The following is a 26,495-nucleotide window of genomic DNA, read 5'->3' as shown; positions in this document are numbered from 1 at the left end:
CGAAAATGCATGAGCTATAATTGTTTCAGTTAAATTAAACGCAAAAGAGCAACTTAGTTCCCTTAATCTGCATAGAAGTCATTATTAAACGAAAGAATAATTGCCTACTTAGGATTTATAAATCTAGTTTTTTAAACGTCTTTTGAGGAACTAAGTGATTCTAAATTCATTTTTTAGTTTCGAACTGATTTAAAGGACAAGGTTTAATAACGTCAGTATATATCTTTATTTTGCCTTGCAATGCGCGGTTGAAAAAATTGGCCCTTGAACGTGGTTGTGTTTACGCGTAGTCATGTGAGGCTGCATTGTGTGGCTCACGGCTACCTAGACAGCGGGCGACTCGACACTAACTGGGCATTAGCCTTACGGCAGTCGTGAGGTTGGTATTGCACTGTGTTGTTTCGTCAAGGCAGACCTGAATCCAGATCTTCTCATACGCGAAGCGTCTGCATCAGGTAAAGTATACAGTTATACTCTATTTTCTTTGCTACTAATGAAAGATTTTGGCGTTCGTTTCTAACTGTTCTTACACTGGCACAGTTTTGCACGTCAGTGACTAACATTGTTCATGCATCTAACTCTAAGTAGGGTATAATCGAACACACGTACCTACTGCTCACGATCGCACATTCTCTTTCAGCTCCATGATCTGACGACTACTTGAATTGATTCTCTTATAAACAAAGAAGGTATTATTGCAGATTAACTACATCCAAAAAAAAGGGTGTTTTTTTTTTTAATTATATGTTTTTTGGGGTGTAGATTACGAATCTGAAATCCATTTTTGGCGGTCGGCATCGGAAAACCGATTTTTTTCTAAATCGGTTTTCCGATGCCGACCGCCAAAAATGGATATCAGATTCGTAATCTACACCCCAAAAAACATATAATTAAAAAAAAAACACCCTTTTTTTGGATGTAGTTAATCTGCAATAATACCACAAAGAAATTAGTTTTCTGAATGTAGTGGTACAGTAATCTTGTCTTTCAAACGAAAGAATCTCAGAACTGGCATTATCACCAAATTTCACCAATCCCAGCCTCCCAGGAACTCGCAATTTGGTAGTTGGCGTCCGCGATTGAGTGTTGTTGACACGTGCTAGAGCCATATTTTAAGAACTACTAGAAAACTAACATAACCTAATTCTAACAAATTATGTTACTCCAACGTCTCGCAAATAAACTATTCATTAATCATTATTATTGATTATTTACATTTAAAATTTTTGAAATTTCGACGTTGACAGCGATGGATATTTAGCCCACTTCAAATCCAAATCGTGATCAATATAGCTACCTATTGAATATCAGTTGCTGAATCTGTTCTACTATCGTACTGTTGGGAGTCATCTACACAGTTTAATGTAGTTTCATTTTTTCAAACAAACAGACATTATTATATTGATGCCACTATTAAATATTGTCAAGTTATCACACTTTCTGGATACGTTTAGAATTAGAAACATTCAATACTATTGCATATTCGGATATTCCCTACCGGTCGCCATTGACAAGTTTGTATTTGGTGGAGCACCCTGGAGACGCACAGAAAGACCAGGACGGAATAATTAAGAAGGCTACCATTTTGTTTCTATCGCATTTGTGTCGAACATAAATTATTCGCTATAGAGTGCGAATAATGTCAAATAGAGAACAGCATTTTTATTATTGTCAATCATGCGCGTTGGAAGCCGCTATAACAATAAGCCTCTATCATTATGCTTCAAGCCAAAAACGTTAAGAGCAGAACCGTTTGTCCATTTTGCCTCTTTTTCCCATTCTCGTCGAATTCACGTGAATATAAGGAATAAAAAATTCATTAAGATAAAACAATTACTTCCAAATTAGATTTCGTTCGGGAAGTTTTAGAATGCATTTGAGAGGCAGCCGCGCTTGCCGGGTAGTACTTTTAACGCCTTCCATGCGATCGTAACACTAGGAAAAAATTAGATCAGTACTCACTGCAGTGAGTGACAGAGTGCTCATTTTCTCGTCGACGAAAACGTGAAGTCACAGACGGACGGACGGACAGACAGACAGATGGACATGGCGAGCACAATAGTGCATTTTTTCCATAAATAACGCCTTCCATGCGATCTTAACACTAGGAAAAAATTAGATCAGTACTCACTGCAGTGAGTGCAACAGAGAGCGCATTTTCTCGTCGACGAAAACGCGAAGTCACGGACGGACGGACAGATCGACATGGCGAGCACAATGGTGCATTTTTTCCATAAATGAGAAAATGCGCTAAAAATTAGATCAGTACTCACTGCAGTGAGTGACAGAGCGCATTATCTCATACGTAGATCAGTTTTCATTGCGATAAGTGCAGCGGGCAGGCCTCTTTTTCCATAAATGAGAAAATGCGCCAAATGTGAAGTCACGGACGGACGGACATGACGAGCACAATAGCACCTTTTTCCATAAATGAGAAAATACGCTAAAAATGATTGGTTATGTTTCCAAATAGCGACGCACTTTTTGCACTATAGCACCGAAACACCTTTTTACCGGGCACAACTAAGTCGGGATGACCCACACAATCGCTTTTGGACAGTCTCACTCATATTTCAGAGTGCTTGTGTCGCAGAACCATCAAGTCTCTCGCACCAAGTCAGCCAGCTTAATTGCGCCTGAGCGCGCACCTGAAGCTCCATTATTTTTGAGGATCTCCTTACTGATAAGATAATAACCACTCATTTATATCACAGCAATTTATCTCTCAGTTGTCTACTGTTCTTGGTGGCGAAATAAGCTCTGTTCAGTTTCGACTTTGTCGAATCAGTGTCATGCCTCCTGTGTGGTACAATTAACTTGATCGCGGTTGTTAACTTTCTTTCGGTGCGGCCGGTTCCCACTATTACAATTTTCGTATTGATAATTAATTATTGATGCTTAAATTTTGCAAATGTTATCCCGTCAAACTCTCGAAAGTATATTATTGTGATATTCAGTTTGAAATGCGGGTTGGAGAAATGTTTTTGAATCTGCGTAGTAAAGTAAAATGTAAGGAAGGGGACCTCCGTAGATTATTACCTACCGGTTGATATGACATGTGGTTACGAAGGTTTCCGATCTAAATTAATAGTTTTAATTCACTTTGAATTGAATATTTTTCAAATCAAAACGAAACTGAGAATGCCATGTGATGGCCATGCGAGCGCAGCTATTAATAAAAATGAACAGAATTAAGTTTAACATATTTAAGAGATTTAATTGAGCATGGTTCGTTTAGTGTTTAAAGCTACGTTATCATGCCTCGGGCAATTACCAAGCCTCTGCTAATCATTCTCCCAAGCAATACCCTCTAAAACGCTGAATAATTAAAATATGACATCTGCAAAAGAGTTGTTGCTCAAACGCAAGCAGCGATGCTTGTAACGATTTTTTTAAATCACGAAATAAAAAATTATATATACAGCGTGAATTTATATCAGCAACTTAATGATACCGAATCACATTGAAGGCACATTTTAATTTGATATTAGCTGGTTCAATTACGTAATACCTATATCGAACGTTTTGAGCATGGTGACCTGATTTGAGAAATTCTTCAACTGCGATTTGCGCATTCAATCGACGTAATTTTGGGAAATGCGTATTAGTTGATGTTTCTTGGAATTCGAGGCACTTTCTTGCACTAGCCTCAGAATTTAAATTTTTGCTTATTTCCACGTTTACCGTTGCAAGAGTTGAATTATTTGTAACCATGACGCATGATTTGTATGCGAAATATTTTACCTCTCCTCTATAAGAAGATTGTATGCTTTTTTATTAGATAGAAAAATGAGTTTCAGCTTTGTGTACAAAGAGAAATTAGTGCAAAATACCGCCGTTTATAACTTAATTATAGACGAGTTTAACCGAGTACAATTAGTGTATTAACGTCAAAATGTCGACTGTTACGAGCTTCACGGACTTGGACAGGTCAGTTCAACGATAAGATGTTTGTTGACGTTCTGACTTGGCATTGATTATTAATTAAACCCAGTGATTTTTATTTCACAATAAGCTCGCTAAGTGGAAAATGTTCCCTTTCCTTCCTGCTATAAAATTTACTTCTTCTAGAGATATTGGAATAGAGAAACAGAAATCTTTAATCAAGATTTCGGCACAAGATTATCCATTTCTCCTCGATTACCTAGCCCGAAACGTGCACATTAATTTAATATTACGTTAGAATTACTTTGTGTCTCGAGCTACATTCAAAAGTCGAAGCAATTCATACTCAACAGGCATCTGACTTTGAAATGAAAATAACGTTGTATTAACGTTGTTTTAACGAAATCTGCTCGTAGTCAACGTTGTTTTATCGTCATTTTACTGGAGAGTAACATGGAAATTGATGCAGTGTATGTGTCCAAGTTACTTCGTTAACTTACTTCAAAAGTTGTGTGGCCGCCGATCCCCACTAGAAGAAATCCTGCACTGAACCAAAGATTACACGCGCACCAGTTATGTGTTTATTATATCTAATGCTCCGTGTGATGTGTCCATGTGTCGCATGGGAAAACAACACACGGAGGACCTCATTGATGATTTTATAACTACTTCTTTCCATATTTTTTCTCGTAGACGTGTAGTTTACGCATCAAAAAATACCATCATTGAGTACCAGACATGCTGTTTATTGCGGTATTTAGGTCAAGCACTACAAATTGGTCGTATAATGATGACTGTGCAATACGGTAACCTGCTCAAACATTTTCTATCTGAATCATATTTAAGCTCGATGGGATGTTGTAAAACTTAGCAAAAAAAAAAAAAAAAACGTAAACTGGCGGTGAATGGGCGAAATAGCGGGTCGTTTGTTTAAAAAATTCAGGTCGATTTTGGATCGATTTCTGGATTCCCACCGCAATCTCTTAATTGTCATGAGCCATTTGAGGTATGGATTGACTGATACATATCGAGCTATGTTATTCGAGCTAACAAATCTAATCATAATCATCAATTGACATGAATCATTTGATAGGTTTTTATCCGTTTGAAATTGTTGATCGTTAGGTTTTATGTTCCTTGGTTTTTTCTTCATTTGCCAGGTTTTCTCCTTCTTCGTTTAAATTAGGCTTTTCTGATTGTCTCTTGTATTATCTAAATTTTAGAACTGGTGATAAGCTTGTCACAAAACACTTCCGATGGTGTCAGTGATCCGTCCGTGGCAGAAATGGGCGATGAGAGAATATTAATCATTTAACATTAATAATTTTATTAATTATAAATATCGTGTGCAGTGATCCGTCCGTGGCAAAAACGGGCGATGAGAGATTATTAGTCATTTAATATTAATAATTTTATTATTAATAAATATCGTGTGCAGTGATCCGTCCGTGGCAAAAACGGGCGATGAGAGATTATTAGTAATTTAATATTAATAATTTTATTATTAATAAATATCGTGTGCAGTGATCCGTCCGTGGCAGAAACGGGCGATGAGAGAATATTAATAATTTTACCATTAATAATCATGTGCAGTGATCCGTAAGTGGCCGAAATGGGCGATGAGAGAATAATAATCATTTAATATTAATAATTTTACGATTAATAATCGTGTGCAGTGATCCGTCCGTGGCAGAAATGGGCGACGCGGTGCGACCGTCGACGCAGAACAGCGGCCGCGAGGCGTGGAGCGGCGGCCGCAACAGGGGCGGCGGCCCGCCCGCCCTCACCGACAAGAAGGCCCTCGTGGGCGACGAGGATTTCGTAGGCGAAGTCGAACCCAAAAAGGGATGCTGGCCTAAGTTCACGGAATGCTTCTGTGGTGAGTTTTATTCTAGTTTAGAGCTATATTTTAATGGATTTTGGAATAATACTAACATCACTAACTGCTTTAAGGACGTAAGTATTTATATAATACTCCTAATTCTAACTATTGAAATGCGAACTTCTTAAACTCAATTTGGTCGGTTGGTTAAGACCATTGAGACAAGAGCAGCGAGTTGGGGGGTTTTGAAACTCGCAACTAGTTGTGGAACTCGATCTGGTCAAAACAGGCAAGATGGTCAAAACAGAGAATAAGCGGCAAATGAGTGGCTCCAAACAAGTTGACATCACTATATTTCTTTGTTTTTTCATATAATATTATTATTAAAGTGCGGATACCGATGCCGACCAACTTGCCCAATGGAACTCGTTTTTCGTGATTTTGTTTAGCCTTGTACAGGAAACGAAAAATAACTGTGTCAATCAGTAAAAAAAGTATGCCTGGCCTCATCAAGTCACATAGTTAATTCGTTCGTAAATGGATATGAAGAACACTCATTGCAAGTATTGGGAGCTACCGGCAGGTGAGTGCAGTGTTGTAGCAACGATGCAAAAGTTTGTCCTGCTGGCAAATGGAAGTCTCTGGGTGCCATGGTGACACCTGACAACATCTCATCTTGCATATTATCAGTGCGACTCTTGTTGAGGTCTTCTCGTTTTAATCAACTGATTATTCGATTACTTTGAACGTGTAATGACATTTTCTATTACATTTTGGACTGCTTCATTTAATATTGAAGATAAAAATATTTGCAATATGGAATGGAATGCAAATCATTAGATTATTTATGTTTTGAATAACGTTACGCGCTCACAGAGACAGTGAGATTAACCTTTTACCTTCTCTCGTACGGTTCCAATTCCGAATTTTATTATAAAACTTGAAAAAAGTACCGACGGCTCATATGACGTCTTTTAACTTGCTGGTCGCTCTGGCGCTGAATGTTGCGTTTCTTACACGCTTCTTAGCTCGTGCTGCATCCTTGTTCCTGGCTCTCAAGTTCTTCCTAGCTCTCAAGTTCTTTCTAGCTCCTCGTTCATTGATCCTAGTTGTTGATTCTAGCCTATAATTCTTTTTAGCGTTCGTTTCAACTTCATGACAAGTTAATCCAAACCATCAAATAATATCAGTTATCTGTTCATCCTAGTTCTCATTTAATATTAGCGCATATATAGTTCATGCCAGCTTATTATTTGATCTCAGCCTTTGGTTCATTCCTGGCCCCCAAAGGGCCTGTTCAAATTAACGCAGCCATATTTGTTCATTCTCGCGCATATTTCATCCAAGCCTTTGCTTTATCTCATCCCCCAGTTATTTAGATGGTCTGTTTCATCCCATCATCCCGCCCCTTGGTTCATGCGCATGAAGGCTCTCACTTCCTCACTATACGCATCCATGCGCTCTCCTGTAGTTGTTCCATCGATCCTTCCAAGGCTGCAGGATCGCTCCTTTTTCACTGTTGAGGTTGCCTCATAAACGCTAAAGAAATGGAACCTTAGCCAGACCATGAAATCGACTCCCCTTACAAAATTCGGGCACCGCCTAGGCTTCTGTTCAGGAGTCGCTACATTCGGCATAGAGTTTTTCTGGGTCTACTTGGCTACCCGATGGAAGTCATCGTCTTGGCAGAATCTCCTTTCCGACTTTATAGTCTCGTGAGAGTATAAGAATTGGGTTAACCAGCCGAGTTATACCGAGCTTGTAAGCTACTCATAAGTTGTAATTCAAATACATGCCGAAGCGGATACTATATACAGTATAGAGCGGCTGATTCTCGTGTGAGTCCCAGGCGGCACCAATATCAGAGTCTGACCCGCTTCTAAATTTTGTTAGGGTCATTGAATGTAATGCATTCCCTCCTTTACGTGGAAATGACTAATGTATTTATATTTTTCTTCCTTTTTAATGTGTTCTAAAACTTTGTTGACACTTGTCACAAAGAGCTCCTCGAAATGTTTCTGTTTAGAAGTTAACAACATAGTTTTATTTGTTCTTCAATTACGTGAATCACCAGTGTGTACTGAGCATTTTTTGTATTTTACTAAGCGATGGCGACTGCACTATTTATCAATCATCAGTGCGGCTTAGATAGTAGATAGTTAACGCCAATTCACTCAGAAGCCTATATGCCTCAGTTGACTCAGTTCAACGTCAGTGGGATATTTACAGCGCATTTCAACCATTGACGTCAACCAGCGGTTATGAAGGCCAAGTTTAGCGATCAACGAGAATTCGCTGTTTACTCGCAGTTTTACGCGATAGCCTCTTTGATAAACTCTCGTCAGGTTAAAGAACGCACTTCAATTTGCAGTTTTTAGGGCCATGGCTTGAAGATTTCTATCGTAGTGTAGTCATGCGATGCTAGTCGAGATCGCCAATCATCGATTATTGGCTGGTGCAGCCCTGTATAGGCGAAAGCTCAAGGCACCTCTGCATATGTTCCCGCTCGGGTAGTGAACACGGAACATATTTTTAGGTACCATGTATTTCACTAGCCGTTGAAAAAAACGGACCAATCTGAGTAGGTACCAGTTTGGAACAAATTTGAAAAAAATTATTTTTCAGGCTCGTAAACAAGTACCTAGTATAAGAGTGTGAAATTTTTAATTTCAGAAAAACCTTTAATTACATCATGCGTTTATGTTGAACTGAAATGTTTAAACGAGTTTGAAAATATATTTCATTACCCTAGTAGGTATGAGGTCACCAGTAAGATTTCAATGCATATACTATACAGCCAAGGCCAACCGCCGAAAATGATTGCACATGCCATTGATTGATCAATAACATGACCGCTAGTTGCTGCTGCCAGGCGCGCCGCGACTAGTTAAGGCCTCATCTACGAGCATATGTTAAATTTTTTCAACAGGCAATTGAAAAAAACAACACAGCTCTTATGACCAAATCTTCACTTCTTGCCGTACATGAGAATTACCCTCAGTCATTTGTGGTGGGGAGAGTCGATTTACGTTATTTTCTCGTTGATTTGCCTATATATCGTCAGCTGTGCTGTCTAAGTAGTTAGGTTGCTGCACGTGTCTGTTAACGCATCGTCATCGGAGGCCACTTCACAAATTTAGATGAGGTTCAATTTCGGGAGCATTTTAATCCGCAAAATCTCTCATATTCCACAAAACAATTCTCAAAATAAATGTAAAGAATCAATTCCATAGGTCCGGTATTATTTTAGGCATTGATAGGTACGTGGCAGTGCAGCGGGAAGTGAGATGTTGGTGTCGTTGCCACGACTCCGCGCCGAGCGCCCTCGCGTGCCTGACCTCTGCTGACGTCACGCATCGATTCGTGACGATCAACTGCAAGATACGAGTGTTTACCAGTGCACAGGCCCTACGATATTCAGCGAGACGAAGCGTTATTCAGGATAGATTCATTTATACTTGACATGCAAAAACTTCAACTTATGCGCACTGGCCTAACGATACCTATTCAGCGCGATGAAGCGTTGTTCAGGATATATTCATTTACTTGACTTGCAGAAATTTCAACATATATGCGCGCAGGCTCAACGATAATCAGCGCGACGAAGCGTTATTCAGGATATATTCATTTACTTGTCATGCAGAAACTTCAACTTATGCGCACTGGCCTAACGATATTCAGCGTCGACGAAGCGTTATTCAGGATGGATTCATTTACTTGACATGCAGAAACTTCAACTTGTGCGCACTGGCCGAACGTTATTCAACGCCATGAAGCGTTATTCATTATAAATTCATTTGCCTGACGTGCAAAAACTCCGTTTAAGTTGTTGATAATTGATTAGGTAATTAATAGTGGTTGATCTTCGTCTGTAGGCTGACGTTGACTTCAACAAATGATCAGAAATTCATCAATTATATCGTTTAAAGCGTAACTAGTGCTCTATTGGTAGCTCCGAGTTTAGTATTTCGATGTTAGCAATACATGCTTATGCTATCACGATCAGTGGCCGAGTGGGTCTAGGATCATCAAGATTAGAGCAGCGAGTTAGAGGTTCGAAACCCGCAACTAGTTGTGGAAATTCTGGCCGGTAATGTGGCCGGGTGAAAAATCGCCTACATATGTACAGGCCAACATGGCCTAGTGAATACTGACATCATTATATATTATTATTTTATAAACTCGCATTACATAGAGAGCCGAAGATTCTATTCAGTTTCTGCATCACATTAAGCACCTAAGTTAACAGCGCCCGCACGATGTTCGGTCGCTTAGTAGATTCTCAAAGTTCTTGTAATGTCTTCAGTTCTCAGAAGTGAGTAAGGCGTGTGAATCTCATCCTGTCGTCTTCCTATTTCGTTTTTTTTATCACGTTATGTATCTGGGAAATGAAATATGCTGCCGTTGTTCGTGTTTGTTTTGAAATCTTTGTCTAATTTAAAAATGTGTCATTGTCACGAATGTTATTGAGCGTTTTTTATGCTTGTAAGTGATTATTATTATTCGTTATTATACATATACTTGTATTAAACTTGTATACTTTCATATCTCACCCTCCCTTTCCTCGCTCAGGGTTTAAGTGAAATGAAATCAGTGTTTTATTTTTTACACGTACAGGCATGTGGGCCACGCGTCAGATGACCAAGAGCGACGACAGGGAGGTGTACGTGAGGACAACTCTGCGCGAGCTCGTCGTCTATTTGCTCTTCCTCGTCATCCTCTGCATCAGTGAGCCAAATGACCATACTTATGTCCTTGTATGAACCAGCAGCCCGGAGTTGCCTGATGAAGATTATCTTTGCAATTTGAGAATCACGTTATTCTGAAGCTCACCATTCTGAACTCCGTCATCCCGACGTCATCATTCAGAGTTTATTTAATTGTTCAATGACGTTTGAACTAAAAGACTGCACTGATTCGGAGGCATCAAAAGCGTCTCCGACAATTATCAAACCAACGTTCATTTTTTATTTGTTCAGTGACTTTTGAATTGCAAGACTGCACTGATTCATATGCATTAAAGGTGTCTTCGACGTTTGTTAAACCAACGTTCATTTTTTATTTGTTAAGTAACTTTTGAACCATAAAACTGCACTGATTCGGAGACATTAAATGCGTCTCCAACGTTTGTCAAACGAACCTTTATTTTTTATTAGTTCATTGACATTAGAACCGTAAGACTTCCGCGATTCGGAGACATTAAAGGCGTCTCCAACGTTTGTCAAACGAACGTTTATTTGCCCAGTGACGTTTGGCTCGGCGTCGACGTCCATGTACTACTACACGAGCGTCCTGACGAACCTCTTCCTGGACACGCCCTTCCCTGACGACAACACCGCCTCCTTCAGGCAGGCTGCTGTCCTCTCTGACGTCTGGGACGTGAGTGCCTTCTCAACTATAGTATAGTCAGAGCTGGGCAGCGCTACTTGGAAATGTAGCGGCGCTACCGCTACCGCTACATGCTCTAAATGTAGCGGGCGCTACCGCTACCGCTACACCCACTAGATTGTAACGGGCGCTACCGCTACCGCTACAGTAAAATGTAGCGCGCTACATTAGCCTATGTTGACACTAGTAACAGGCTGAGGTTGACAACATTACACCGAAATCTTTCGTACAGTTTTATTCTGTAATTTATATTATGTATGTATCATGCTGGTTTTTGAATAATATTTAATACTATTAAGGGGACCGGCTACCCTAAAAATCGGAAATTTTGCCTTTACCGTTTTCTTGAATCATTTTGTAGCTGCTGAAAAGGCGCGTCTAACGCAGTTTACCGCATGCCTGTGCGTGCTATAATTTTTGCGTAAAACAACTTTAAAAATATATATATGAACATTCTTTAACAATATGTACAAAGATTTATTTGAATTAAATCTGTAAATATAGATCATTACTCTCGTTAATTACAAAGTGTTTGCACTCGTTTGAAAGCTACAAACGAGACGCGTTCAACAAAGCTACTACGTTACCATAGATGTACATGCAATACTTTAGTGTAATGCAGTCTTGAACTTTTAAAAAATGATCATTTTATATCATTATTTACAAATAAATGGTATTTATACGTCATTATTTAGATTAATTGCGAAGTGTTTGCACTCGTTCGAAAGCTATAGACAAGACGCGTTTAACAAAGCTACTACCATGGATATTCATGCAATAGTTTTTGCGTAATGCAGTTGTAAAGTTATGTAAAATGAATATTTTATGTATATATTTATTTATAAAAAGTCCCTTTTATAGCCTATTATTCACGTTAAATTGAACATAAATGCGTCTAAAGACGTGTGCTGGTACCTTGAATATCAAGACTTTTTGGGCATATTCTTCTGTTTTCCATGAATCTTACTTTATTTGGCACCCCTGAACAATTTCAAAATAAAAAAACGCCATCTTAAAAAAATTATAACTCCAACAGTTTTTAATCTACGGCAATGAGAGACATACGATTCGATTTGTAAAAAAAAAAAATTTAATTTATAAAATCATTTATTTTGACATTTGATTCATGCATTGTCTCCAACTTTACACAAGTCTGCAAAATTTCAGATCAATAGGATACGTAGAAGTGTATTAAACTTTGATTACAAGATTTGTAGCAGACAGACAGACAGACAGACAAACAAGAAGTGAAGTTAAAGAGAAGTGTTGTAAAAACAATACCTAGCGAGTCTAGAAGCCTTTTTTTTAATATGTGCATGGTTTGACTTATATATGGGAGGGGGAGGAAGGTTGGGGGGAGGGGGTAAAAATGTGAAAAAATGGGAAAAACGCGAAAAAAACGACGAGGAAAATAAAAAATCGGGGCTCTACAGTCGCTAGATATTGTTGTTACAAATCGAATGATATGTGTCTCGACATTGTAGCAAGTGATTTGCAAAAAGTTATAAACTTATTTAGAGTACCCCTTATTTGCCGTTTTCTATTAATTCCACTTTTTCTTTCATTTTTTTATTAAATTTACATGAACAAAAAGGTCTTAGATTTCTGTTTTACATCTGTGTACCAAGTTTCAAAACGATCCGTCTGTAAACAAAAAAGTTTTGTTGGAGGGTAGCCGGTCCCCTTAAGTAAAATCTAAAGGCTTTATCTATAAATGTAGCGGTAGCGCTGTAGCGGCAAAACCTCGTATCGCTACTTAAATATGTAGCGGGCGCTACCGCTACCGCTACATTGCCTTAAATGTAGAGCCGCTACCGCTACCGCTACTGAACATGTAGCGCGCTACTGCCCACCTCTGAGTATAGTATAGTTAGTATAGTATAGTATAGTAGGGTATAGTATAGTATCTTTGGCATTGAAGAATAGGCCTGGATAGGCCTGTCGCCGATTCTTGTACTTTTCTTGACTAGTTCGCAGATCTAAAAGACTGCGAAGTTTTTCGCAAAGACTTGTGATCGAACCATTTCAACGGATGGTAGGTTTAAAATCGTTTCTTACTACGCTAAAATTATACTGAATGTATGTAGGTACAGTTTTACCTAATCAGCATGGCTAAAGTTAATTATTTTCTCCTACTTCCAAGGCGAAACTCGTTATTTTGTTATTTATTTTCTGCTGATATATCACGCTTGCAAATTCTACGTTGAGTTTCACCTCAGTTCTACGAGAACGTGATGTTGGACGGACTGTACTGGGAGAACTGGTATGACGCTGAACAGTCGCCCACTGCACCTCAGGACCGCAACATTCTCTACGAGAACCGCCTGCTGGGGTTGCCGCGAGTCAGACAGGTTGTCATTCTTTACTTTTATGTTAATTTCTATATAGTCGTAATCAAAATATTGATGTTACATGTTTGCTGAAATTGCAAGTTTAATAAATAAAAATTTTAAAGCAAAGAATAGTCCACAAAAATTCATATATTTATAGAAAACGTTTCGGAGTCCAGCTCCATCGTCAGTTCGTAGAATCTAGAATTTATATAGAGAGTCACAAATTAATACAATTAAAAGCACAGAACGCAATTAAAAACAAATTTACAATTACTAGAACACAAAAACCTATACCTATATTCACAATTTTAAGGGGATAGGAACTAAGAGCTTAATTCAAACTGGACTCAAGTTTAAAAATGTACAAGGATTCTAAAATACGCAAATCTGAAGTACCGGAGGTGGAAGCTAACACTCTAAAGTCACTGTCAGAAACGGGGACATCACACTGCTCGGCGTGAATGCACACAGCCGAATGAGGGGGGCGCGATAGCAACGGTCCGGTTCTACAACTCCTGCTCATATGCTCAGCGACCCTGGAATAAAGATTGCGTGACGTCATCCCGACGTACGCAGATGCACATTGTGTACAACGAAATTGATAAACCAGGGACGATCGCATATGAGCAGGGAACATATCTTTATATCTAAAGAAAGAACCGATTTTAAAACTGTTTACCAGAACAACATGAAGTTTGACGTTTGGAAAGTATCTTCGCACAAGACTCTTAATTATCTTGACATAGCTTCGGACGCAGGGCCGAAGTATGGAAAATAACAATAAATAACGTTTTTACGTTTTTACTATCGCGCTCGGGAGCAACCTCGCTGTATCGCTTCGACATGAATTTCTTGACTTGGGTAAACACCAAATTTGCCGGAAATCCATTAAGCGAGAAAATATTGCGTAAAAATTAAAACTCAGCGTGCATAGCATGGTATATAGAACAAGTGCGAGAACCTCTGTGTAATAATGCTCGCTGTAATATTGGCTCACGCCTCGGAATTTTTCCGTATTGTCTCTTTATAAATTTACATATGAGCAGTGGTTTTAAATTGTTTAATTCTTACAGGTAAGAGTGACGAATAACTCGTGTGAAGTGCACGCTGATTTCAAGAATGCCATCCGTCAGTGCTACGCTCCATACGACGACAATAAAGTCGACAAGCAACCATTCGGCAAAATGGACAACACTTCAGCGTAAGCCACTGATGAATACCATCAATTTTTTTGTTGAGAACGCCATGTGGATTAAAAATAGATTCATTAATTTTGTACTTCTTAATGTTAAGAATTCATTGCTTCTGCAGGTTTACTCTTAATGTTGGCGACGCTTGGATCATGAGCAAAATGCATGTGTTGCAAATTGAATGCTGTAAACTTCACTAACATAGGATTATTATATTGCATTTTCCTAATAATAGCTAAAGTATATTTACACCTAACTTGATAGTTTTCGAGAAGGTTTCATCTTGTGCGGCAAATTATAAATTTTCATCGAGCATAGCATGATTATGTTAAGATTCGCAACCGGCAATGGCGCATTCGCTGTTTATATAGAAAGTAATTTCAATTTCTTCGAAAAATGGACCTTCATAAACGCCTATTCATAATCACGCGCATGTCTAATACATGTAAAATAATTAAAAATTAAGAAATTCTGCCTCAGGTGGAGCTATTCGTCGCAGCAGGAGCTGAACGGCTTCGCTCACTGGGGCAAACTTGCCACGTACAGCGGCGGCGGGTCATATAAGGTCAATGGTAACGATGATGCTGCTGATAAACTTGCGTGAATGATAACGAATGATGCTTTTGATGAACCTGCGTGAATGATAACGAATGATGCGTCTCTTCTGATAAACCTGCGTTAATTATAACGAATGTTGCTTCCTACTAACCAGCGCGAATGATGGCGAGTGATGCGCCTGAGTACAACATTGTTTCATATAGGAGAAGAAGTTTAGATAATTTCTCACAATCATTAATCATTAAATGGCATTGGTAGCGAAATAATACTTTCTTTACTAACTACAAAAATGAATAAATGGGTAATACTGTCCTAATAGTGCGGTACTTTTTGTACATAGCATTGATGCGCCCTTTTCTTCGCGCCAAACTTGGTCGGTACGCCAAACACATCGGCGAAAAAAGCTGCGCATTTTGATATTATTCCCTGTTTCTTCCTTATTTCTCTGCCTGTTTTTTCCCCTCATTTTATTGATTGTAATGATTTGATGTGCAGAACTTGGCTGACAACAAGAATGAATCGAAGGCCATCTTAGCAGATCTCCGCAGCAACCTTTGGATCGAACGTGGCACCCGCGCCGTCTTCTTGGACTTCACCGTCTACAACGCCAACATCAACCTCTTCTGCATCATCAAGTGAGTCAGACAACGCCAACAGCAACCTCTTCTGCATCATCAAGTGAGTCAGACTACGCCAACATCAACCTCTTCTGCATCATCAAGTGAGTCAGATAACGCCAACATATCATAGTGATGCTGGCACTGAAGAATAGGCCATCAACCTCTTCTACGTCATCAAGTGAGTCAGAGAACCTCTTTTGCATCAAGTAAGTCAGACAACGTCTATAACGCCAACCTCAAGCTCTTCTCCGTCAAGTTGTATTGGTTTCAGCGTTTATTAGGCCGTAGGCCTGTCGCCGATTCTGATCATAGCAGAACGTTCACAGCTTGTTGCGGGCGTGAACTCGCAACTCACTTCATAAAATTTTCTTTGCTTAACCGCCCGGCCTCCTCGCCGACTCTGACCAGAAACTGGCGCACAGAGCTGGGATCGAACCCGCACCTCTCTGCGCCAATCTTGGTACTCTGAACTTTAAGAACTGGTTAAAGTTACCATTCGTTATCGATCGTCAATTGATTTGTTTCTAACTTGGTGCAATTCTTGTTTCGTTTCTACTTAATTTGTCTATGAGTTGCATCATAGTACTATGTTTACGTGTTGCTTTCACGTCGTGGGACTGTACTATAAATACTCGTACATGCAGCGGCCTAAGTAGTACCCATAGCGGCCCATGTACGTGTAGCGTTTGAAGTACACGTAATGGTCAATTTATTGTATAAAATTGTTAGGTTTAGCAGTCAGTGATCTGATGGAATTACGAACTCGTAAATATTTTTTGATATTACAGCCCCTTGTACTTACAGGCTGGTGTTTGAGCTGCCGGCGACCGGAGGTGTGATCCCGTCGTGGACGTTCAGGACTGTGAAGCTGCTGCGCTACGTCTCCGCCTTCGACTACTTCATCATGGCGTGCGAGTTCATTTTCTGCTTCTTTATCCTCTACTACTTGGTTGAGGAGGCCATCGAGATATCCGTGCTCAAGTGGTCCTACTTCAAGACCGTGTGGAACATCCTCGATCTTTTAGTTATTCTCGTGAGTACCCGAACAAATGTTCCAGTATGTAGTATGAAGTGAAGTTCAAGTATATGAAAATAAAGGTCAAGTATACTGAGATAACATGAAGTATCAAGTTAGGCACTTTGTATCATGTTATTTTTTGGTAACTATTCTTTTTTAATTTTCCTAGTTTATTTTCAAATTATACAATTACCTTTCATGTCATCGCATATGTGGGTATCAGCCTTACATTTTGATTAACAAAGTATCGTTTGCATGCGACGTTTATTTGGTTTACCTTCCACGTGGCGACCTTTTAAAAAATATATTTTTGAAGGTCGCCACAAAAATATTCATCAAAGCTGGTACATGAATATTTTTTGCCCTATAGGAATGAATGATAGTGTATTTTTGGTTTATTTATAGTTTATACTGTGGAGTAATTCAATCTTTAACTTCTTGTGTCGACAACTTGAGTGAGTTATTTGCTTTTCACTTCATACGGTTGGTATCAAGCAGCTATGCAGTATCTACGGGTCTGTTGAACAATTTTTTTACGTAAAAAACTTTTATGTCGTTGAACAAGATCTTTTATTTTTTCAAATAAATCTTGTATTTTGTCGAACAAAATCTTAAAATTTGTTAATCAAAATCTCGTATGCTGTCACAAAATCTTGAAATTTACCGAATAAAATTAATATTTAGTTGATACAAATTTTGTATTTGATGAAAAAATCTTATATTTATTCTTCGAAAACTTATATATCTGTTTAATTTTCTTATGTTCGTGATATGTTTTTAACATGATTGTCGCGACAGCTCTCCCTTGGGTGCATTGGCTACAGCGTTTACTCCACCATGACGATCTCGGGGAAGCTGAAGGAGATTCTCCACGACCCGAACGACTACGCTAACTTCGAAGTTCTTGGATATGCCGCGGTTTGTAATAAATACCAAACCATACCTAATATAATAAATACCAAACCATGCGCTAAAAATGATCATTCGTTTGCATTGTTACGAGTAAAACTCGATGTACTTGTGCTTGTATATGAAACCATTACGATCCGTGATAACCATGCGCTAAAAATGATCATTCGTTTGCATTCTTACGAGTAAAACTCTATGTGCTCGTGCTTGTTGTTAAAATAGTCTACTTTTTTGATTTTGTAAGCCTTTTTTCAAGTTACAGAGATGATGATGTTTTCCGAGCAAAATTTCTCACCTGAACTTCAATCCGCAGGAATTTTTCGAATTTGTAGCAGCAGGTTCTTAAAATTGTCAACATTGAATAGAATGTAATTGTCGGCGTTGAAGAAATAGGCCCATGGCCTGTTGCCGATTCTTGAACTTTTCGTGACTTGATTCACAAGGGATCCGGCCTTTGGAACCCGATCTTTCCATAACTGACGATTGATTGAGACAGCTGCTTGGCTTATTGCCTGGTCCGTAATTTGCTAGGCATTTTAAGACTGAACATATGCTCCTGCATTGCTTCGTCTGGACTTATTGCCTGGTCCGTAATTTGCTAGGCATTTTAAGACTGAACATATGCTCCTGCATAGCTGTAAAATAATTTGTGGGAGTTTGGGCTTATCGCTGGAACTCGCTTGCTGGTATTTGCCCCTAATAAGATATAATTTGATATACACTAAACAGCAAATAATGCGACATACTACAACGTGGTGGCGCAATGTTAACGTGTTGTTGTCATGCAGGTGCAATACAACAGCGTGGTGGCGCTATGTTAACGTGTTGTTGTCATGCAGGTGCAATACAACAGCGTGGTGGCGCTATGTTAACGTGATGTTGTCATGCAGGTGCAATACAACAGCGTGGTTGCGGTGTGCGTGTTCTTCGCCTGGCTCAAGCTCTTCAAGTACATTTCCTTCAATAAGACAATGACGCAGCTAAGCTCCACGCTCTCAAGGGTGAGCTTTTACGTTTCGTTTTTAAATCACAATTGAGTTACTTTTTTTACCTATTTCATTTATGTTATGCGTTGCTGCTTTCTACTTTTGTTTAGCAATCAGTAACTCGGTTTCAAAACTTTGGCTGAGCATTTTCTGTACCGTCAATCCGTCATGTATGAACCCAAACCAAATTTCATGATTGTTTAATGTGGTATTCCATGATTATGTGATGAAAGTGAATGTAGGTAGGTATATAAAGTCAAAATTCTATGTTACTAATGATTTATTTTTGTTCATTCTCATGTTTATTCATGCACAATGATATTTTTCGTGTGGTTTAATGACTGTATCCTGCAAGTATCACGGTCCTTCAGTCAGCGCAATTTACATTCATCATTTGCATGTCTCTGATTTCCCGTATTTGCCTAAGAATACGCCGTTATAATAATTACTGTTTTTTCGTGCCCACATAATTGCCTGTAATGGTCTGAGGACTGTTTTTAACCAAGCCCTTATATTGCAGTGCGCCAAAGATCTCGCAGGGTTCGCTGTGATGTTCTTCATCGTCTTCTTCGCGTACGCTCAACTCGGCTACCTTCTTTTCGGCACGCAGGTTAGTCGAAAATATTCTTAGCACCTTAGGCAAATTAAGATACAACTAAGGAGAAGTACGACTAAATTTTTACGTCGTACTTCTTCGTCGTAAATTTTTACGCTGTCCAGAGTAAATTCCTGAGAATTTAAAAGGTTTCAAATTAATTTCCCAGACGTGAGTTTTTAGCATGAGAACCTTAATATCTACAATTTTTGGAAAGGAGTAATTCGACGCAATGCAGAAGGTCTTTCCGATACGCCTCTAATTTGAGCGCTCGGTGAACTTTCTGCATTATGGACAAAATTTCCCGTTAATTTTTCACTTAATTATTGTAATTATCTAATGAGATAATACAATTTCAATTGGAATTTTCATCGCTACTAATCAGAATTGCTGCCCAATATCAGGTCGAAGATTACAACTCGTTCATTAGCTCGACGTTCACGCTGCTGCGCACCATCTTGGGAGACTTCAACTTCCAAGACATGGAGGAAGCCAACAGGATTCTTGGCCCTATTTTCTTCTTGACTTACGTCTTCTTCGTGTTCTTCGTGCTGCTCGTGAGTCTGCTTCATACATTATTTTCTAAAAAATTGTCACTATTCGTTTCTAGTCCTAATTTTTAAATCAGTTCATAAACAATGGAAAAATGTTACAATTTCATTTTCAAAAGCGTCAGTGATTTACGGATCGAATTGTCTCTGCATACAACCAAATTTATATTTAATGCATATTTACATAGATATAATAGATCTTAAACTGTCAACAGTTTGCCGATTCATTTTCTGTTTCTATCAAAATATGAATCTAAGTCATGTTGTTATGGAAAAAAACGTCTGCACTGAATTTTTAAACCCATTTCAACATTGTACTTTATTTGCAGAACATGTTCCTGGCCATCATCAACGACACGTATTCAGAAGTGAAAGTCGAAATTGCGAGCCAGCGAAGTGAGTTCGAGATCGCAGACTACTTCAAGCGCGGCTACAACAACATGATGGGCAAGCTTGGCAAGCGCGACAAGTTGCTCGATGTCGAGAACGCCCTCAAGCTCTCCGACGGTAACAGTGATGGCCATCTCACCTTCGAGGAAATCAGACACAACCTCAAAAAGTTCGTGCTATTTTTTCATTAGGTCATTCATGTGATATTTCACTTACTTACGCCTGGCTTTTAAAGAAATAATGGTATTTTTTTACAAACGCGCTAATATACTTAGTTTGAAGAAGGGAAACTGTGTTCATCATATGTTTGTTCGTGGAATTGATTATGAAGGAAATAACTATATAGGTATATTATTGTTTGTTACCGTAGTACGAAAACTAAATTTTTGTCTTGAACATTTTTATTATACTGTCTGCTGCGATTGGAATAAATTATACTACTATGAAATTAGGTTTTTTGAAGTCCGATTATGAAAAGTGATATAATTCCTTTTAGTTTTCACTAAACGTTCGATAACCATTTGCTTTCGCATATTGAAGGCAGGATTTATCATTTTAACCTTTAACTCGCCTCGGACATCCATTCGGTAAATTTTAACATTCGGATATCGAAGGCAGTATTGTGAGTTAAACTTACACGAGTCATGCGTACAATACACAGGTGCAACTTCTCCGACATGGAGATCGAGATGTTCTTCGCCAAGTACGACTTGGACGGCAACCGCACGCTCGAGGTGGACGAAGTCAAGATGATGCTCAAGGATTTGGAGGGACAGCGCATCGACATCGAGAGTGAGAGCTTTTTTTGCACCACTAATCAGGATATAATTTTGTGCAGGAACCTCTTGAAAGGATCCAGGATATAATTTTGTGCAGGAACCTCTTGAAAGGATCCAGGATATAATTTTATGCAGGAACGTCTTGAGAGGATCCAGCGTGGGATTTTGTGCAGGAACCATAAGCCAGTTTTGTTTCGGTATTTGATCTAATGAAAAAGTGTATACATCATAGAAAAAGAAAAACTCTTGAATTTTACACCTAAGTAAAGTGGACAAATCTATTCTGGATCTAGTATGCTACCGGTACTTAACCACAAAAAATTTACTGAACTACTTCAATACGTTGAACAACAAGTCTGAACAACATTTTACCTGCTGTAAATGCAAAATGTATTGCTATTTGGATATTAGTTCCAGTCTGGCTTCGTAGGAGCTGGAGCATATTTCCTATTTGTGATTATTCCCATACTTGTAATTCCCTAAAGCACATTCTCTCTCACTCGTCTCGTGCTACAGAACAAATCCGGCGCGAGCAGCCCGAAGAACAGAAGCCACAGCGTCCGGTCTCGGCCTCCGCAGTGGGTACCACCATCAGCGGCGTCGCCTTCGAGGAGTTCTCCGTGTAAGGCTGTGTGCTTGTATAGGTTCCATACTCATACAAGTAATACAAGTTAATGGGTCATTGTCCAAATAGTGACACAGTTTTTCTTGACCACGACCACGCACAGAGCAAGCTGCATGCTTATAAAATTGTCACGTTCAACGTTCCTCTCACTAAGAAAAATGTATGGGACATTGTCCTAGTAAGTGACATCCTCCAAATAGTTCTTGAACACAGAACGAGCAAAGAGCAGACATAGAACTTATACGACTTTTAATCGGCCAAAAATAGGTCAGTGTGACCCAAACGACGGCAAAAATTCATCGTAATTTGGTACTATATTTCACTGGTTTATCTGGGAACATGATGCTCCGGTTTCAACTGCTGTATCCAAGAAAGAAATGTGTAAAAAAATTAGAATTCTTGAAGGAAGGTAGTGCGTTAATATCGCTAGCGTTTGTACAAATGCTTGATTTGTATAGCATGAAGTCGTTTTTAGGTTATGAAGTTGAAGAAAAACCTGCAGTTTTGGGTGTGTTATATGCTAGGCACCTACATTCTTCCTCTCAACCTTCTATTATCTGGTTCATTCTATGTGTCCGTAGTATCTATAGTACGGGTTTCGGACGTAACAGTGCCAGGCCGTCTTTAAATTAGACATTTTTGTGTACGTTTTACCTTATCCCCACTTCTATGAGCCTTCCCTTGTACATTATATATATGCGTTTTTCAGTGAGCATCTCCCACTCCTCTGTATTATCTGATACAATATAGAAGATAATTTTAGATATTTACATATTTTTGTGTACGTTTCACCTTGTATCAACTTCTATGAGACTTCATTTACATTATATACTTGCGTTGTTCAGCCTGCAGCGTCGGGTGGACAGACTGGAGCACAGCATCGGCAGCATCGTAAGCAAGATAGACGCAGTGCTCGTAAAACTCGGTACCATGGAAAAAACCAAGAACAAGCGACGTGACGTCATGTCGAAGATACTCGACACAATAACTGAGAATGATTCACGTACGTAATTCAGCAGTTGTCCAGAGTTAATTTATATAATTTTAAATGGGAAGAATTTAATGTGACCATCTACTTTGGTTCGTGTCGAAAAATACTGAGGATAATCATTAGGGCAGCTTTTTTTATTACCAAAATAGTAAACTCTATGGGCCACATTTTATTCGTCAAAGAATGGTTGACAAAATAGACCCTATGGATGGAAAAATAATTTTTAAAACAAACGGGTTTAGACAGTCGATATTAATGTGTCTGGCAGGTGGGTTAGATATCGAAGATTGAAACAACGAGTTACGGCTTTGAGACTCGCGCTGAGTGTGAAAGTTCTGGTCAAAATAGGCATAGCGACCGGGTTGTGGTTCAAAATCGGCTACATGCCAACACGGGCTAATCAAAGTTGACACCACTTAATTATATCATATAATTTTAAAGTATATTATATTTGATTACATTATATTATTATTGTTGATAATGTTATTCGGTTTCAGTGGACGAGGCTGAGAAGAGGAAGCACATGGAGAAGTTGGTGAGGGAGGAGATCAGCGACTGGGATGATAAGGTACAGTAATCCAAGATTAATACCTTATTATTAACAAAAATAATATTTGTTAATAATATTGATAATTGTTAAGACGTAGCTGCCATGCATTCTTCTTCCTCACTACTGCAAAGCTTCATTCTCATTCATTAGTAACAATTATGCAATTGTTTTAATAACTGCAATGCCTTTTTCTAAAAAATATCGCTAGTTATGTAGGAAGTGTTGGTAAGTGGCTCACATGTCACATGGTTGAACTAGTATAAAGTTGACCCATCAAAAGCCCATTTGTGCGGATGTAGTTCGTTGTTCGCCTGTGACGTCACTGATCTCAGTGACATCACGGGCATTAACCAATCACCGAAATGCGATCAAACCAGTCAACCAATCCGTCGTGGGAATGACGAATTTGTTTACGTTTCTTGATCTCAGTGACGTAACAAGAAAGCTGAACTGAAAGGCGGAACTTCTCGTGGGTCAACCTTATATAGTTCAACCATGAGTGGCTCACAAGTGGTAGGAGTCGGTGAATCTGATAGTATGTTCAGGTCGTACTTTCGTATTTGTAAGTCCCTATTTAAAATGTATTGATATATTGATTACTGATTAAATGCAGTTATTGAATCTTACTGCAAGATCAGGTCGGATACACCAGCGAACAGTAAAGTAGTCCGTAAATCTGATTGTAAGTTGCGGTCGGGGCGTCGGGCACTTTTGTATGTTATAATTATAGTGTATGTTATAATTCAATAGTAATGATTGATTCGAACATTGGTCTTTTTTTGCAGAATTAGACACTTCTCTTGCTACCTCGTGAAGATGAGCTAGGAAGATGTTGAACAGGATGTTGCACGAGAGGCGTTACATCAACGATTTTCTTCTCATATATCTTAAAGTTGAGTCGGTCGCAGCGCTACGATGAGTTTCAGAATATAATTAATTGGCAATTGTTGGATCCTTGTGACGTTGCAAGGGAAAATTTTTCATTACACTCGCGAATATCCAGCTCTCTATTAGCAACGAAATAGTTGTGTAGTGCTTAGACGCATTAGCCAGTAGCATTTACCGAGACCGTTCAGAAATATTAGTGGTTGATTGTAATTGTATTCATAAGTACTCATTGAAAATTTAATATAAATTGGATGAAAATATTGAAGTGCAATTCAAATCTATGCGTTTTATTTGAGTGTTAGATTTACACTCGTCGGATAGGAGCTTCTTCTAGAATCGCATTCTGCATTCAATAGGACTCGTCAAAGCCTTGTGATTATACTCGTGGTTAGGGCTGGTTATTCTTCACGTGACATATATATTGGCCTGCACTATTTATTCTTCTGCTTACTGCTTTATTCTGAAGTTAGTTTGCATGGCGCCGATGTTAGAGATCTGCGTTTGGTAATTGGACATTTGAAAATGGATCAAATTATTGTACGTTAATTACATGAGTGTTATGTCAGTCCTCAATCCGCAAGTCCTATTTGGTATACTTCTATGGTATACGTTACAAGTTCATTAAAAGTTATTTTAGTTTACACCAGACCATTCAGTAATTGATTGCTTGCAAAAAGTCTGTTCATTATACCGGTATTTGAAGTCATTACAGCCGTATTTTTCGATGCTTAACTAAATCGTTGATATGCAGATTAGATTGATTTAGCACTACGAGTTCTACGCTAGTCGTAAAATGTCACGTTTAAATGTCTGAGTTTGCTAAAGCAGAAAATCTCTGTCAATAGAAAAAGTGACTTATCTCTTGCTTGAAACTAATGCAGTTGTCTCGCGTCTTCTTAGCAATTCTTCACACTTAAGTTTATACACAATTAGGAGATTTAAGCGTATAAAGGAATTAACAATTTAAATTTTTCTATCACCAAGAGCAGTTTTATAGTTAGTTTTCATTCGGCATTTGCCAATACGTTGTAGTTCGTTGCATTTCATGACTGGCTTGCTGTATAAACGCAACCTATAAGATGCGCCGATACCACTTATTTTGATCTATGCAGTGCATCAGACCCTGTTGATGCTAGTACCTACCAAGAGGGTGTTGGCATGCTAGTTTGTTTTTGCCTTGATATTGTGTAATTACATTGCTGTTCGAAACAGCTATTACTTAAAGCCGCAATGAGATAAATTTAAATATTAGCATTGTTATTATAATCAGTTTTTATTCCTCATTATATAAGCGTTGCACTTGTGTGTTCTCTAAATCTGTGTTCATTTATGTATATTCTGCGCAGATATCAGTAAGGTGCATCCGAGAGAGTACTATGGCTGCTTTGTACAAACTTACTCGTATAATATTGCCTATTTAAAACTATTGTTAAGACTTGAGTCATTAATATAAGTGACGCCGTATTTGCCCTCAACGTCTACGTAACGCTATGATCATTCGATCACCCTGCCTTACTTATCAATAACGTTCATTAAACCAGCTGTTGGTCGAGATAATAATTTCAATAGTTCATGCTTCAGTTCATTAATAGATATTTCATTACCTTTATTTTAATAATCAAGAAATCAAGAAGCATACTGTGTTCTGAATAATCATGTTCAAGATATTAATAAATTATAATCCGAACCAGAGGGGCAGTTGCTGGACGTTGGGTGGCAATAATCTTTCGATCTCAAGCGTAGCTGCAAGGCTGCTGCTCCTGTTCTGCTCACTCTCGTCGCCATTAGTTTACTGTGAAGTCCTTGAAAATTAATTAAATTTTTAATATAGAGGAAAATTTACTTTTTCATAAGCATTTTCATTTTAGAAAAGTTTGATGTAATCTCTTCAAGACCGTATCTATAATTCCTCGTCGTTGTACTCGGTAAAATCGTGAATCATTAGCTTTCATTTTAATGATGGAATTTGGACTCGCCTCGACTTATGGAGATGAAACAAGAGCAAAGTCCTGACAGGAGAGATCAACCCTTCTGCTACCATGTTACTTAATTCTAAGCTGTTTATTTATTTTCAGTGTCGACTAACTAATGATACAGCACTAAGTTCTGGAAATAAAAATTTCTGGGATGCCGGTTTACTAATCACTAAACTTAGCTTATTGTGATTGCCTATACCTTGAAATTAGAATTGAAGTTTGTGCGTTACCGTCAACATGTTTTCAAGCTAACAAAATCCTAATGCATACCTATTTATTGCTTACATAAATTGGACCCTTGAGATCGGCATGTTTTACAAATTTAGATCCTCGTGTTGAGAGGATGTTAAGTTCTCCTTCGCCTGACCTCAAAGCAGCAAATTGCAATCAATTGCATCTGTCAGAATTTGTTTGAATTGATATGAAGATAATTCCCGCAAA

At 38.6% G+C, this 26,495-nt stretch overlaps 1 protein-coding gene across 2 annotated transcripts; it reads left to right on the top strand.

Moving 5' to 3' along the window:
• Positions 1 to 348: 348 nt before the first annotated feature.
• Positions 349 to 26,495, top strand: LOC108679396 (polycystin-2). Of its 2 annotated transcripts, none has more exons than XM_047880297.1 (19): positions 349 to 455; positions 5,579 to 5,764; positions 10,325 to 10,435; positions 10,953 to 11,086; positions 13,315 to 13,446; positions 14,502 to 14,629; positions 15,099 to 15,183; positions 15,672 to 15,811; positions 16,601 to 16,829; positions 17,613 to 17,732; positions 18,614 to 18,724; positions 19,230 to 19,319; positions 19,709 to 19,861; positions 20,185 to 20,414; positions 20,907 to 21,037; positions 21,541 to 21,646; positions 22,495 to 22,652; positions 23,138 to 23,208; positions 23,976 to 26,495. In XM_047880297.1, the coding sequence occupies exons 2-19, from the start codon at positions 5,581 to 5,583 to the stop codon at positions 23,979 to 23,981; spliced, it is 2,319 nt and encodes a 772-aa protein (XP_047736253.1). In that variant the 5' UTR covers positions 349 to 455; positions 5,579 to 5,580; the 3' UTR covers positions 23,982 to 26,495. The 2 variants fall into 2 exon arrangements, with proteins under 2 accessions (XP_047736253.1, XP_018023502.1); XM_018168013.2 differs by having other exon boundaries at positions 5,562 to 5,764.

This window comes from Hyalella azteca, unplaced genomic scaffold (assembly GCF_000764305.2).
Source record: "Hyalella azteca isolate HAZT.00-mixed unplaced genomic scaffold, Hazt_2.0.2 contig5139, whole genome shotgun sequence".
Classification (NCBI taxonomy): domain Eukaryota; kingdom Metazoa; phylum Arthropoda; class Malacostraca; order Amphipoda; family Hyalellidae; genus Hyalella; species Hyalella azteca.
Note: the sequence above shows the minus strand (reverse complement) of the source record. Positions and strands in the feature narration are given on the sequence as shown.